Source organism: Typha angustifolia, chromosome 15 (assembly GCF_048772165.1).
Source record: "Typha angustifolia cultivar Huaian chromosome 15, ASM4877216v1, whole genome shotgun sequence".
Taxonomy (NCBI): domain Eukaryota; kingdom Viridiplantae; phylum Streptophyta; class Magnoliopsida; order Poales; family Typhaceae; genus Typha; species Typha angustifolia.
Window position 1 is genome coordinate 2,260,974 of NC_133253.1, and position 16,454 is coordinate 2,277,427.

A 16,454-nucleotide genomic window follows, 5' to 3' on the forward strand; every position below is an offset into this window, starting at 1 on the left:
TGATTTGATGCTTTTATTTGATAACTTCATAATTTAGTACTCCAATTGCCCGACTGTTGATGCTTCCTCCACTTACTGATCTTTGATTGACTTGGATAATTTTCTTGCAGATCATGACATTATCTGTAAAGTTGAAAATTTTCTTTTATTAGAAACTTACAGTTGCTTGGTTGGTTTCTTTGTTTCTATTAGCATGAGGGAGAGCTATATATTCTGTAATCAAAGAAAACATTTAATGTAAGGATATAGTTTTTCCTGTACCCTAGCCATTTAGAACTCTACTTTCAGGAATTATGGCATCTTTGTCTTTGTATCATGTGTATCAATATCCCTGTTCATGCCCATGCTTCATTTGCTACTTGAATATATATATATGCTGGTACTTGGAGCTTGCTGGAGGAAAGCGGAGAGGTGCCCTTGGATTGATATGGTATCATCACATGCCAAGCCAATTTAGTGGATGCTTGGTCCGAAGATATATAGGGAAGCAATTTGATAAGGCAGTGGGTCTTGTTATTGTGAAAAACTGATTGTGTATATTTTGAAAGAGTGCATCTATATGTGTGGCATACATACACACACACACACAAAACTGATGCTACATTAGACGTGCATATTTTTGACTGAATGTTAAAATTTGGGAGTTGTCTTGGTCAAGAATTATCATAATTCATAAAGATGACTCTTTATATATAAAGGAGGACTCTCAATAACTTGGGAACCTGAATGACTATATTAGGAGAGGCACTAGTAGCTGCACTAATGCAGATAAATGATAAGAGTTTAGGTGGTAAGGATTCATTTTTATGTAAGAAGGGATTCAAGAAATATAGTTTAATTCCAGAGAAGAAGGACTCGTTAGGGGATTCAAGAAATAAAGGTGCGAAGAAATGTGCTTGGGGATTCATTTTTTTTTGCTCTGTATAATTGCTCATTAGTACTTGTTAGACCTGATAAATTCTTCCTGCTTCTTTTTCTACTAATTGTTGGGGTTTGGATAAAAATTCTTAGTTTTTCTTCTATATTATTACTTATGTTTTGTTCTACATATCAAGTGTTCCTTCTGATTTTTCTCACTGGTTTGAGTATCTTTAATGAAAAAGTTCTCAAGGCACAAATTGCAATTGAGAGATATTCGTGCAATTAGTGAAGTTAAAGGATGCTTTTTTATATCTACCATCTTTTTCAACAAAAACTTATTTATTTTGGAATTACTTGTACTTGTTACAGCTATTATAATCATTTACTTCATTATATTAACCATGGTTATCATCAGTAGGGGTTTGCTAGTCATGAATGATGATTTCAGGGAGTTCCATCCGCATCTGCTGCGTTGAACTATATCCTGATCTGGTAAAATGCTAAACAGCACCATCATCGCTTAAGATGAGTTAGTGCCTTCCCATGATAGCATGGTATTAACTATTAAGTCCTTTTCATTACTCTGTCATCATACATATTATGCGTACTTTATAACATTTCAGTTGCATCTGATTGTTTACACAGTGGAAAAATATTAGTGTCATCTTATGCATGTTTTCTAATAGCATTGCTGTCTTTTAACTTGGTTCTCCTCTGTGTTGTGGAAGTACAGAGAATCCTGGGATCAGGAACTGCTGGTATGGATTTCTCATCATCCCTGCAGGTTACATTTTATTTAGTTATCTGTGTTAGCTCTAATGTGTGGTCGGCTCGGTTGCTTGAAATTTCCATGCACATCAGCGTTAGACTTTGTTCAATATTTGAGTCACTTATGTGATTTCATGTTCTGAGATACTACGACTATTAATATCTTTTCTGCGTACTGCAATACTCCAGAAACTGGGAGAAAATCATCTGGCTTATTTTATACCGCATGGAATCATGAGGCTCAACTGAGAAAAAGTTACATATATGCACATAGTTCACCCTCAATTAAGGCTACATCACCTGATAACAAGCAGAGGCTGGAAGAATAATTTATTCTTTCTTCATAGGTTTTCTATTTTCCTTCTCCATTGAAGTAATAGCATAATACATCTATACAGCCTATCCTTATTTCCACTATACAACCCAAACATACCAATAAAATGTTTGAGCTGTTCGTCTCTACAACTCATATTACATGTTGGCCATCACCTCAAATGGGTTAACCAGGTCAGTCTATCTACTATATTTTCCTGATAGTTACCTCAACAGATTAGATGAGTGAACTTACAAAATGACTGGAAAGTCATCACTCCATGAGTTTGCCCTCGCTGTTCTTGCTCCAGATCCTGTCAAACACTGCCACCTCATCTTCATGTCTCCAGCAACAACAATCCGAGGCCAATAATACCAAGCTCTGAGCTTCTTTGCTTGTTCCCATCTTGGAGAAAGATCTCTTAGTTCACAGGAATCACAAGTGAACCGTTAGATTTTTCAGAGAAACTCACAAAGCTTCTCAAATTATCAAGATCCTGTCCCGCCAAATATGTATTCAGAGTACTCCTCAGTGCTAGTAGAGTTTCTGGTGCTCTCAGTGCTCCAGGAACCCTCATCTGAGTAGCTGAAAAGGGAAGAGTTGTCACTAGAAGAATCTGTTCTAGGAAGTTCAAATCTCTCCTTGAAAATATTTGACGGTTCATAGCTGAATGAATGACTGGTGGGCAAATGTAGTTGGACTTGGCTTGTAGGGCATCTAGCAGAGTTCCGGCATAAGATCCTGGGATGTGATCTTGCTTTCTCTGCATCTGCATCTGCACCAGCATTAGCTTCTTCCTTCCATCTGCTGTTCTCCTTCAGTTGGCACAGCGGTGTTGCATTTCTTATCACGCTTGGGGCCTGAGGGGTGCACCTAACAAAGACATATGCTTGCATATTAATCAGCCCAATAGAAATTACTCTCAAAGAAAATCAGGCTTGGTCCACTAGATGCTACCTTGCATATAATAGCATGTAAGCATTTTGTGACAAGACCTTTTCGAGCTCCACAGGTTTTACCTGCATAAAAAATCAACATATGCATTCAGCTAATTTACTAGTTTCTGTCTTTTATTACTGATATCTAATGAACAGAACTGTGATGTGCAACTTATGTGCAAGAATAGGAAACAAACAGAAATTAGAAATTAAGCAACTATGATAATCAGAAGATCCAATTTTATCACGTTATGCAATCTGAAAATGCCGACAGGTAAACTATATGAATACTAACATGTCAACGATCGCCTCCCAACTTAGTAGTTAAGGTAGTTAAGATAGTTAAACATCCACTTAGGATAGGAAAACTTTTCCAAAGTGCTTGACAACAATATCTTATATGAGTATAAGATAACAGATTTAAGGACCAAGAGAGGTGGTGATGATTACACACCTTGCTGTCATCAGCCTTGTACCATTTTCCCAGAGTGCTTGATATGTAACATATATAGTGACCAGAAAAGGAGGCATTCATTACATCCAGATGTACGACAACCGCATAAAGCCTGTACAGGGATTTATCATCTGTTCCACTCATGTAAGGAGCTAAATCCAAATACTCAGGGAACCGGACTGCTTTGTTGAGTTTGCCATATTTACCAAACTACAGAAAATAATGTAGTACTTGTTAAATCTGAATAACAGAATACAGTCATTTTAGACTAAATCACTAAACAAAAGGTAAAAGGAAACCAACTCAATGTCTAGGTTGGGAGCATAATTCCACGGCTTAGGCAAAATTACCTGAAAACGTTTCAAGACAATTGTAAGAATATTAGGGGCATCCAATACTGTCAATTTCTTCTTTGCGCGCTCATATGATTTGCATCTGACATGGAATGGGAAACAATAATAGATTGTCAGGAAGATATAATAATGCACAAGTTTACTTAAAAGTGAACACGTATTCTAGTTCAGCTGATCAAGAAGATGGAGACATGTACTGTTCACTAACCAAAAAGTGGAAGTGTCATTTCTGAAAAGGAAAAAAAATGTAAATTGCATAGTATATGGGTGTGTGAACTCGCCATGTACTGATGCGCTCCAGTAATCTAGTGTTCAAAGAAAAAGGCGAGAAATTTGATATCCAGCAATAGGTGGACTTATATAGGATAGGAATGCCAAGTACCAATAAGAAATCATTTATTTAGATGAAACACGCCACATGGAATGAGGACCCAAAGGGACTAGCACAGAAAGAGGAAGTATATAACGAGTACAATTTTTCACTGAATCACGACATGACCCCAAGATAGATCTACATGGAATAGCTAAAAGAAAAAAAAAACCCATTAATTAAAAGCTCATTGTTATTATGGGAACTAGCCATTCAACACCTCTATAATACTCAAAAGTATGAAGTAATGGTTTGCCATTGTCAATGTACAAAATGAGTACACTATAATAATATTTGAACTCCATACTCTAAAACACAACTCAAACTTAAAAGAGGATCACTCCACTCATCCAGTCAAAAGAGCTCTAACAAGCTCTTTGCACTGCAAATGCCCATATTCTTACCATTTCAGTGAAAAATGACAAATATGCATTACATTACCAACAGATTACCAACAGTAGTATATACAACCTCCTTGAAGCTTTTTGGGCAAATTTATTCAAAAAAGAAAAGCTTACTAATGTTTCAATAGAATTAAATAGTTAATCTAGCAGGTTGTAGCAAATATAACCAAACTAATGCTTCATATTAAAACTAGAAACATGAAGAACATGAAGAAAAGCAACCTTATTTCTAGCTGCAATTCTATGACATCCCAACAAAAGCGGCAAATATACTCCGTACAAAGGTATTGAAAAAAAGTGTATAAGGACTTCCAGAAGGAAAGGGATAAAGCAACCAACCTACTGCAATGGTACTTGTTCTCGCCCTCCAATATTTCAGTAGTTGTAAATTGTTTAAGAGCTTCTTCAAGTGTTCTGATATCCCCATGTATTTCTACAGTAAGATCCATCATCCTCTCATTTCTCTCTGATTTTCCCTGGCATCTCATGCACCTTATCTGTATTTACCAATCATGAACCATTTAATATTCATTCCCAGAAGAACTGAAAAGAAACTTAGTACAGCTTATAGATTAACAGCACAAGAAAATCAGTAATCAGGCAGATTTTTGACATACCTTTGATCGAAGGTAACCACCAAATGTTAACTGTATAAGAGTAGTTTCTTCAGTTATTTTGCCAACTGCATATGCTCCAGCTTCCTTAAGGCACACAGATTGCATCGCATCAATTGCATACCTGTCAAAATATAGATCACAATGAATGGTCAGGAGAGGGCAACCAAACTAGCTAAAAGTATTGAACTATTGATTATCTCATCGTCATCAAATGAACTATGTATATTTGAGTACTTGATTTAACTGAACAATCTTAAACAATATTGTACAAGCCAAAGAACTTATGTTACCAATAATGAAGAACAAAACAAGGAACTTCTCTTGCAGGTTCATAGGTTGGTGTAAAGTTAAAGAGCCTAATTCTCTATTTTAGAGAATTGGAAGAGTTCTTACAACAAGGGTTCCTTTATCTTTGTTCAAGTATAGGAAAGAACCTTCTGTAGAATAGTGATAGTCAGTATAGTGAGTCTAATGATCCTACCCATCCATGTGGTACACTGTTATTAGAGTCATAAATTGATCCATAGGGGTACCCATAGGTATGCAGATATCTATGCCATGTATGAGTGAAACTGGCATAAGGGTAGTCCCATTGGGGCCTCAAGCTAGTCAACAAACACATATGCAACCATTCTATTTCTGCTTGGACACATGTGATATGAAATAGATAGGTCTCATCGAGCAAACCCAAGTTCGGGCTGCTTGACTTACTCGGTATACCTGCCACAGATCTTAGGATATCAAGCTCAAGCAGTCAATCCCATATATTGTAGCCACCCACAACACATATTTGATTATTTTCAGGCTCAGCTCAGGAGCCACTTTTAACAACGCAACAGAAGAATATCATATCCCCTGCTAATGTCATATTCAAATGCAGCTTGTTGTGACCTGCCAATGCTAAACTGAACTTGCTTTACAAGCAACAGAGCTCATAGGAGTAAATTACAAGCCAAGCCCAAGCAGTTTGTGATTACCCCAGCTCATTTGCATCTCTGAGCGTCAAAGAACCTTATCCTAAATATTTATTAACAAAGTGGTTCCCTGGCACCGTAGATAGTGGATGATTAAGACAAAAGAAAAAGTACTAAATCATGAAGTAATTCAAGTTTGAGCAGAACATGTTCCTTGCGCTCCACAGAATAGTAATATCTCTAACCTATAATTATTTTGGACATATTACAAAGAAGCTCTCTTAACACAGATTTTAGTCGCTTTAAAACTTATAAATAAATGATTTCTTCCATAGTCTCCTTTATATTGAGGTTATGTCAATCAACAAATTATGTCCATTATCTAAACTTTAACCTTATACTAAATGATCAAACATATTTTTGACTTGCCAATATTTATTGAATATAACAAACTACTTACCGGAGTTTCCTGCAAGTCGTCTCAACATTTTTTAAATGTTTTATACCACAAATTTGATGCTTAACTTACCTCAGAAATTCATGTGCATCTTCTTCTCTCCCATGACCAAGATGGCTTCCGATATCATGTATATGAGAGAGTATACTGATAGTAGACAAGGGAGAGTACCCCTGTTTTGCCTGCCTAACTAGACTTTCAAGTTCACATGTGAAACACCATTCTCCTTTTGGGCCTATAAACAATAAAAGAAAAGTTCAATAATGTAAGGGTACATTCTTATTGCAAAAAAGCTAACAGAAGTGGAAAAAACCAAAATAAATGGAGAAAAACATGCATGTTGTTGAATGAAGTCCTTGAAGAAGATAAGCAGTAAGTGGCCGTGTAAATGCCAAGCACTGGAGCACAGCATTTGCATAACAGCTGCAGTAAACCAAAGATACATATTAGAAAGGGTATCAATCATTTAATCATCTGATTGGAATTTGGAAGTCAGCAAAAAGATATTAAACTATTGCATATGTAATACCATCTAAATATCCAAACTCCATATGGTTTCCCTTTTCCATGAGCATGATTTAATTTCTAGAGATGCTGGGTTTCCAACTATCTCAGATTTACAATATCGTAGCAAGAAATAAATACAGTTTTAGCATATTCATGACTATTACAAAAGTTTTTGAACGAAAACATAAATATTGGGGGTAAAAAATGATAGACCATCGAAATGTGGTCCTCAAACATTGAAATGTCTGAGCATGAGCATATTGGCCCTTACAAGATGAAAGAGTTATCAAGTGTCATAATCAGTCCAATGAAAGAAAAAGAGGATCAAATGCCAAATGACATTTGTGTAGAAGTGCTATACTTCTATTATATCCCCATAAGTCATTGAACTACTACGCTACTTTTACGATGATGATTGTATGCAAACTAAAGCATTAGGTGATACATTTGTCTATCAATCTAGCTAACTAACTAACTAACTAACTAACTATATATATATATATATATATATATATATATATATATATATATATATACGCATGTCATTTCACATGAGAAATTTTGTATATGTATATAATTAATGTACAAAATATTTTCCTTGACTAACATGCATATTGATACAAAAATAGTTAAACTTGAATAACTTCAAGTAGAAGACGTGGTACTGGGATCAAAATGGCATACCAAGAGCTAGCCTCTTTACTAGCTAGTAATATTTTTATTGGAAAGATACCGATTACGGTTTTACCTATTGCCACAGTTGGTAAGACCAGAAGGACGCAGCTCCGCTAAGTCATACTTGTACAGTTTAACAAAGAAATCGTATGGGAAAAGCATCTGAAGGCAAAAAAAAAGAGGAAAAAAAATGTATCAGTATAACTAAATTCCTAACAAGAAACTATATTGCATAGAGTCCTATGGAGAAGTACCAAGTACCAACACACCTTGTATTTGGATGCATCATCTTCCAAACTGGATGAATAATGCCTTGAGATTTTTGAAGGTTTTAATTGTTGAATAACTCTTCTAAGTGATATTTTAGAATTATTAGAGTCATTTGTTTCCAAACTCATAGTCTCAGACAGTCTTGGAGTGCCAGAAGGATTGTCAATCTTTGAAGATGTATCACACAATACAGAGTGGCGCCCACCAATAGAAGATGCACGATTAGCATAAGAAGCAGATGCTAAAGATTTAAGCTTCTTAGAATGTACAAACGGTATGTCATTGCTTCTCCCACTAGCAGCACAACCTGTTTTATTATATCCATTAGCTGCCAACCCTGTACTATTAGGCTGAGTACTATCTGACAAAACCGAGTTGTTAGAGAATTTTCTGGATCTTGTTTCTGGAGATACCGCACGATTAGTCCACTTAGAGGAGATACCAAAATGTGATTTGTCATCTGATTGATTGTAGTAACTGTCTCGACTAAATTGGGAATCAACAGAATTATTGCTGCGAGCAATTGGAGGCACAACTGTATCGATGTCTGCATCCTGACATCCACCAGCATATTCAGAAGTCTTTCTGTCAGTACGATCATCAGAAGTAGCAAACTTTGAGGGAAATGGGGCATCTACCTCAGAATCAAGTGTCCTAGATCTACCAGAGGAATCATTCTGCTTACTTTTGCGACTAAAGTTATCCACAGATGATGTGACATTAAAAGATTTACACGGTGGAACTTCCTTAAGGTCTACCCTGGTAGCATGAACTTCCATTCCAGAGGAAGATTTGCCCATTCTAGCATCATGACGCACCTTCTCATCCTCACAAGCAGAAGCATCATCAGATGCTTCTCCAGAGACAGTAAAGCTACTAGACGTTGATAAGTTGGTGGATGAATCAATACTCTCTGTTCCTGATGTCCCCAAAAAGTCATCCTCATTCAAACAGTCCGACGAGAAGTTGGATTGGGAATGTGATCTCTCAAAGGATTTCTTGACTTGCTTCTTCTGTAATTCTCCTTCATAATTTAAACTCCGGTTGCATAAATTAGATTGTGCAGCTTGCATTTGTTTCATGTCTGTTGACTGTAATTGTTGTAAACTGTGATCATCAATTTGAGGGGGGTGACAATCTTCCTTATGGCCTTGTCTCCAATGAGTTACCTGGCATTTCCTAGAGCTTCAATACTCAAGGAGAAGATATTCAACATCATCAGTTGTACATATAGAAAGCATACAAGAACATGGCATAGCATATATTTCTGCTATGCATATTTTCCCATTGCACTCCAAGTAAATTCACATAAAATGAAGCAAACTGGTATGCAACCTATAGATACGCCACTAAGAAGAATTTCTAACTGATTAGAGCATGTTATAATTCCACAACTTACATAGAAAGAGCACTATTGTTGTAATCCTACTCTTTGGTATAAAAGGCTGATCGTAGTATTCTTAGATCATTATCATCAGAAGTCTCTATTTGAGTATCAATTAGAGAATTTGATGAACAAAGAAGTGCTAGTTCCTTTTGATCCTTCACGCTGCTTGAATTTATTTTAAATGATATTTTTCACATAAAAGATTTGATGCAAACGCAAGCTATTCGACTATTCAGCCGCTTCCAATTCCCCAACAAGACAACCTTATTAGCTTTGATCTCCTGCTTCTTTGAACCCAAACAAACATGAACATAGAATAAAACAAACAGCGTACTAGAACAAATGGAAATGTACTCTGATTGAGATTAGAGAACCAAAAGAAGAAACCTAAAAGCTGCCTATTTTAGTTTCCACAAAAATCCAAATTCCAAACCAGAATTCGCCAACTTTAATGCAAAAGTTACTAAGAATCAACAAAGCCACAGGTACTTCTACACAACCATAATCAAACCCCCTGATTACGACAAAAAATAACACAAGAAAAAAAAAAACAATCAAACTACCACTCACCAATATCTTACTGCCTTGCATCGCGAGCACCTCGTAGTCGTGGGGCTAAAGCAAAACGCACACTGCGTCAGCCGCTGACCTAGAGAAATTGCGGCATAAGTAACTGCAGCGGCCTCCTCCTCCGCCCGGGCCGCATCCGCCTCCTCCGCCGCGAGCGCCGCGAGCCGCATCACCTCCTCCCTCCTCGCCGCCGCTAGCCGCCATCTCCGGCGCACTACGCCGCTGGCGAGGAGGAGGAGGATGAGTAAGCAGAAGAAGAGGATTACCGGCAAGGCGGCGCCGCCGTCGAGAAACCCTAGATTACCCCGGTGGGGCATCTAACCGGCGCCAATCCGGTGCTCTGCCGTCTTCCTCCTAGATCTAAACATAGATTTGCAGGTATCCAAATGCAATCGGGAGAGACAGAGGAAAGCGGAGATGCTAGGGTTGTCTGCTTGAAGCGGTAACAATACCAGAGATGGGTGATGAGGTCATGATGCCGGAGTAGGGCTACGGAAAGGGATCGATCGGGGAGGATAAAGGAAGAAATAATTTGGTGATTTATGAGAGAGAGAGAGAGAGAGAGAGAGAGAGAGAGAGAGAGAGAGAGAGAGAGGAATAATTGGATGATTTGGTTGGATTTCTTGATGCTTGGGCTGCGATTGGGTGGGGGGAATCTTGGAATAGCGTAATGATGAGGGGGGGTTTCGGACGGGGACAAAGTTATTTTTGATCCAGGAGGGCGAAGGGTGTAGGAAGGAGTGAAGAGTGGGAGAGCAGGGTGTGTGTGTGTGTGAAAAGAAAGGGATACAGAGAAGAAACGGACGTCAAGACCCGATTGTCACGTGCTTCCCACGTGATTGTAGTTTAGTACTTCGTCCTTCGGAAATTAAAGAATATATATATAATATATGCTGGGTTGTTTACAAATTACTCTCTATATTTTAGTCATATTGCGAAAAATCTCCTGTCTATTTTTCTCAAATCACTGCCTGTAATTTAACGGCGTTGGCGAACCTACGCGAAGCTGTCACTGCTGCGTCAACTTAGAAATTGACCGTCTGGTGGGGCCCGGCCCAATGAAGTCTAATTCTGCCCATTATATTCTAGTAATTAAATCCGCATTACGTCAACAATCTTGACTAATGTGGCTCGGCCCGTGGATGACGTTAAAAGCCAAGGCGGGGCCCGCGGAGTGCCCAATGATGGATTATTCGGTAGGATCTAAAGCGTCTATTCCTCCGATGTCAACCATTCTAAGCCGTCGGATTAGTCGACAAGGGGAATAAAAGCGATCGCACTTATGGGCCACTTGGTGTCAACGACGTGCCGGGCACGTGACGTTGACCTGGTGAAGCATATAGGAATACGTGCGTGGATAGATTAGTTGGATGCATGTTTGTGGCTCACCGGAACGTGTGGGCATGATTTTGTGGACGTAAAACTTGATTAGAAGATAAGAGATCAATGCTTTCTAATTGCAGGGAAGTGGCCGTCACGATCTTCGTGTCATGGTCCTAGTGAAAGTTTAATTGGGATTTAGTCACCACCTCTTCTCAAGAACTGGAAAATAAAATAAAATGAGAGGTTTATATGATAGAAGAAGTGATTTAGATTTCTGAGAAGTTGATGGGATAGTAAGTACTTCTGGAATCTTCTAACGTTCGTATTTGCTCTACGAAGTCCTGTAGTAAATTTGCTACAATGAGCAAGATAACAAACAAAAAGAAGCCTACGAGATTGTGCTTGTATGAGTATTTCTTACTTTGGCTCGTATCCCAGAGGCATCAGGATCAGGTAAATCACCAACTTGCGAAAAATTATGCTCCAATAAACAACTAGTACTTTCATTCCTCTTACAAATTTTGGGAACATAGGGAGTTCTCCTTCTGGATTGGTATATAATGTATTTGATACTATAGGACTTTCGCAACAAAAAAGAAAGTTTAAACAACTTGAATCAGTTGAACTATAACATGATCATCAAAGAACTAGACTGCAGAAGATGATTTTGCATCGGGCCCAGCAAGATGATACACGTTATATCACACCGTTTTGATGTGATCAGCTAGGATTAAGAATAATGTGGCATGAGACCTTATTTAGCAGCCAAAGATCTTCTGCATTAATTGCTTTGTTCTGGAAGGTCTTTAATGTCAAGTAGAAAGAAGAAAGTGTTAAATACGACCAGCTGCACCTGCCCGTATTCTCAAAATTTCCGTGCGTTTAGTTCTTTCCATCACATCAACTAACCAGTCAACAGAAGATGTAATTCCCATCCTGCATATAAGTAGTTGAGGTAATCGTTTGATCAGACATCGTGAATGACATAGAACAAAGATCAAATTCTTATGAAATTAGAGCATCATCTCAGAATTATCTGAATGCCCACTTGCCCAGCCATAAATCTGTACTAGGAATGCTATTAATAAACAAATAATCTGATAACATGTTATTGACTAGAAATTGATTCTCCAACAATCACCAACATCCAGGAATATTTTCCTTTTAGATGGCGATTTACCGTATTCTGGATAACCTAGTATTGTGTCCTACTCTACATGCAGATTGCAGACTCACCATATTTTCCTACAAAGATGATATCATAAAGATCGAGCATAGAGGCATGAGAATACATCTAACTGCCTTTTTAATTCTATTTTAACAGTTCCCATGAAAAAAGAAATCCAGAAATATAATAAAGTTCCCATGGTTACTGTGCATATCATGTAACCACATGTTTCACTAGTCAAGTTTTGGGTAAGCAGAAAATTAAAGGAACTGAGGTTGCTTTACTCACCCATCATATGCAGATACAGCTTCAAACATGTACAGCCTCTCATTTAACTTTTTCAGATCCAAGTATCGAGCCAATTCTTCAGCCGACACAGCTCCAGGTAGATCCTGTTGAAGCACCCAAGAAAAGATTGTTGCTAAAGAAGGGAAACATCAGTGTGCTTATATTATGTTTGCATCTTCAATTCTCTTTCATAATTATCACCATGTTTACTTTCATTCTTAGTATAAGCAAAGAGAAAAATTTGTGTTTGACATAACCAATTCTTTTCCATGTTTTTTCAAGAAAGAGGTCTGAACTGGAAGGTTATATGTCCAATAGTTTCAGAATAAGTTCAACGAGCTTGAATGATGACAAATGTGCCCCAAATGATGACATATCTGTAGGCAATGCATTAGATTAAATCCTTCAACACTTATCCATCCATGATCCGGACACATTGGTTTCATGGATGAAAGTGATCTCCACAGTGATACATCTCTATTTCTATCTTCTTTTCCCTTCGCAAAATATGCTACTTGGTCACCTCCAACTATATCTGGGATTTTGTGTTGTACGAAATAGAGAAGTAGATTAAAGTAGGGAAAGTCTAAAACATATATTGCTGTAGTAAATTCTGTAGAAATTAATGTTTTACAACAGAAAAATAAGATAAGCAGGTAATATCCTATACAGAGGATCGTGACAATTATGCATAATCTCACTTGGTAAGAAAAAGAATAAAGTCTAACCTGCTTGTTTGCCAATATGAGAAGTGGTGCCCCATGTAAATCTTCATGGCGAAGTACTCTCTCTGTACAATCATTTTAGAGCTTCTATTAAGGAGTTATAATATCAAGAGACTCTGGAGCCTAAAGTTTGCCGAATACCAAAATCATACCAACCAGCAATACAGGGCCAAGATAATTTCATGACATTACTGTGCTATACAGAAAAACTGTGAACTAACCCAATGCAGACTTTGAATCTTCGAATGTTGATGGAGAAGCGGCATCTATAACATATACTATAGCATGTGCTTCCTCGTAATATTTCTCCCAAATTGTACGAAGACCAATCTGTATTAGTAAGTAAATGCATTGTAATTTGATGTTTGGATACAACAATATACCCAATGCTACAGCATCCATGCAATTACCCCTGAAGTACTTATCATGTCTCAGCTGCATATATCAAAAATAACATAGAGATCTCAGTACTTACTAAACAAACCATACCTGACCTCCCAAGTCCCAAAAAACTAGTTTCGCATTTGATGCTTCAATGCGGCCAATGTTAAGCCCGACTGTTGGAACAATCCGATCAGGTGGAAGCCCTTCCAAGTTTGAATGAAAGGACTTCAGCTTCTCTAGCAAAGTCTGTACTCAGGAAATATCAAGCAATGTCAGGACAGCTCGTACATGGAAAGTAAATCATTAAAGAAGTGTGATAAAGCTCAGTGTCACAATGACAGCAAAGTCACAATGTTCAAAATGGATATGTTTAAGAGCACAAAGGAAACTGAAAGCTTATATGAAAGCCTTGCTACGAGATACAAGTCAATGAAACCAATCAACTCAAGGTGTCATCCTCTTCAGTTCACTAGTTCTTACCCAACAAATGTTACGAAATTAAAAGTTTCATCCTAGTAGAAAAGATAAAATATATAATTTTAAGTAACAAAGCGAAGATTATAGCAAGAATTACAGTTTTCCCAGCCTTGTCGATTCCTAGAATAAGAACATGGAACTCTGTCTTGCTGAATAGATGTTTCCAGAGTCCATAGAACAAAGAGAACATTTCTTTGACCTTCTTGTTTCCTCAAGCTTTCTTAATTCAGAGGGTATCTCCACGAGAAAATTAATACCTTCTTAAACTCATGAATATCCTGCACAAAAGAACCTACAAATGTCATGAATAAGTTTTGAACTAATAATTTGAATTTGTCATGTGAAAAAGACTATAGCTAAGAATAATTGAAAGGTTCGTACATAAACCACTTCAGTTGACTGCAAATCTATGATATGGTAGACACAGAAAAATTGAATCATACTACTACCGATCACATTAGAATTTCTAAAACTATAATTTTACTCATATCCTGGTTGTATCCAAATGAGAAATCATAGAAGAGTTCAAAGTACTCCCCGACAAATCGGAGGAAAAATAGAAAAAATTCACCACAGATAGCCTTCGAGAACCCAAACAGTGAGAGATCCTATTCCACTAATATGAATCATCAAACGAAACGGGGCCTTTCGAGATCTTAGAGCTTTCTCTTCTAATGTTTCTTTTGCTTCTGCTAGGTTTAGACATAGATTAAGCAGGGCCTTTAAAGTGGTATACACAATAAGAATAAGTATTCGAGTCTTTACCAGGAACCTTGGGATTAGACGCAATATAAGACGGAAAAGGATCCAAGGTAGACGATGGCTTCCTAGTTCCTCCATCTCGTCTTAGAAAACTAGGGAATTCTTTTTCATTTCGCACCCTGGTTTGTGTGTTCATTGCGGTTTGCACCCCCGTCCTTCAATCATTTTTAATTGAAACCCTATACCGGTATTAAATTATAGAAAACGTAAAATGGGGTCTAATTTTTCGTGCCTTTTAAGTCATTTAACTTAAAACGCGGGGGTCTAATTAATAATATTGAGAAAATGAGGTGCAAACCATATGATTCAAAGGTTTAAATTGTAAAAGTTGTAATTACTACCGTAATAATAACTGAAACGTGGCTAGGCGAGGCAAGGCCGGACGGAGCGAAGCGAAAGCACGCGAAGGTAAGCCTCTAGGGTTTCATCTTTTCGATCTCGTTCTGTAGTTTGATGTGCTGTGTCGATCATTCGCGTTCGTTTATGTAGAGAGAGATATGGTTTGACCTCCAAATTTGTATTTGTTTGATCGAAAATTGATGGAATGGAAGTTCTCGTCGCAATAAATTGCTGGAGATTTAGGCTTAGAGGAAATTGATTTAGTTTACAGGATTTGTTGATGAAGCATGTGAGTGGGTATTATTGATAGGTGAGGGCAAGATCATGGAGGATTTGGAGTTCAAAGTTCTGTAGTTATTGTTATGCTTAGATCGTAGATGAAAGATGCATTAATTGGCTATAAAGCGAAAGACTTTATTTACCACGGGAGCTTCTGTCTTTTACTGGAGATTTTTTCTCAGTTTAACTTAGGATGGAGATATAGATATATTGTATCACAAACAACAACTCAGTTTTCCTATTTAACAGTAAGGCCAAAGAGATGTATTTTTTTTTTAGTCTAAGCAAAGTATGTGTTGGAAAATGTGGCATTTAATTTAAGTTTAAGCTAGGTTCAAGAGCTATGCATTATGCTGCCCATTCATTCATCTGCTCTCTGCTTTACCTGGTTGAGCTTCGTAGAGAAGTAGGCTGTTGAAAATGCACCATTTTCAAAATTATGGAGTTACTAGGGAGCACTTACTATGTAAGTTCCAAATCGAGATTATGTTTTTGTACACCCATAATTGTTTCTGTTTTACCATGTTTCTAAAAGGAGCTTCAACTGTGACTATATACCTTCTCACGGAGTCATGATTACACAACCAATGATGGAAACCTTTAATTTGCTTGATCACTGGTGAAGTTCTTTCACTTTATTGAGGGTTTCCACCAGAGAAAAAGACATTGGGAGGAAATATAGAAGCTTTAATATTTAGTAGAAAGTGTTATGTAGAAATTATTTTCTAGAAGGACCAAAAAAAAAAACAATGGATATCTGACAGGCTGACGGTTTTAATTGGATATATTTTTTATCTTGTGCCGTGATGCCCTTTCTTAAGAACCACTGTTCTACAGTCGTATGAATCATG

At 37.4% G+C, this 16,454-nt stretch overlaps 2 protein-coding genes across 4 annotated transcripts; both read right to left on the reverse strand.

Annotated features, from left to right (window-relative positions):
* Positions 1-1,958: 1,958 nt before the first annotated feature.
* On the reverse strand, positions 1,959-10,547 carry LOC140779540 (ubiquitin carboxyl-terminal hydrolase 17-like). Its single transcript, XM_073124648.1, has 11 exons — positions 9,859-10,547; positions 7,901-9,086; positions 7,705-7,793; positions 6,787-6,872; positions 6,522-6,684; positions 5,079-5,199; positions 4,801-4,958; positions 3,685-3,769; positions 3,335-3,544; positions 2,900-2,961; positions 1,959-2,815 (listed from the first exon to the last, which is right to left on the reverse strand). Exons 1-11 carry the CDS (start codon positions 10,173-10,175, stop codon positions 2,431-2,433), a joined length of 2,862 nt encoding a protein of 953 aa, XP_072980749.1. The 5' UTR covers positions 10,176-10,547; the 3' UTR covers positions 1,959-2,430.
* Positions 10,548-11,636: 1,089 nt separating this feature from the next.
* LOC140778140 (uncharacterized) lies at positions 11,637-15,126 on the reverse strand. 3 transcript variants are annotated; one of them, XM_073122707.1, is made up of 7 exons: positions 14,989-15,126; positions 14,321-14,501; positions 13,852-13,992; positions 13,584-13,692; positions 13,366-13,427; positions 12,638-12,741; positions 11,637-12,117 (listed from the first exon to the last, which is right to left on the reverse strand). In XM_073122707.1, exons 2-7 carry the CDS (start codon positions 14,411-14,413, stop codon positions 12,015-12,017), a joined length of 612 nt encoding a protein of 203 aa, XP_072978808.1. In that variant the 5' UTR covers positions 14,414-14,501; positions 14,989-15,126; the 3' UTR covers positions 11,637-12,014. The 3 variants fall into 3 exon arrangements, with proteins under 3 accessions (XP_072978808.1, XP_072978809.1, XP_072978807.1); XM_073122708.1 differs by lacking the exon at positions 14,989-15,126 and adding an exon at positions 14,795-14,980; XM_073122706.1 differs by lacking the exon at positions 14,989-15,126 and having other exon boundaries at positions 14,321-14,980.
* Positions 15,127-16,454: the final 1,328 nt, after the last annotated feature.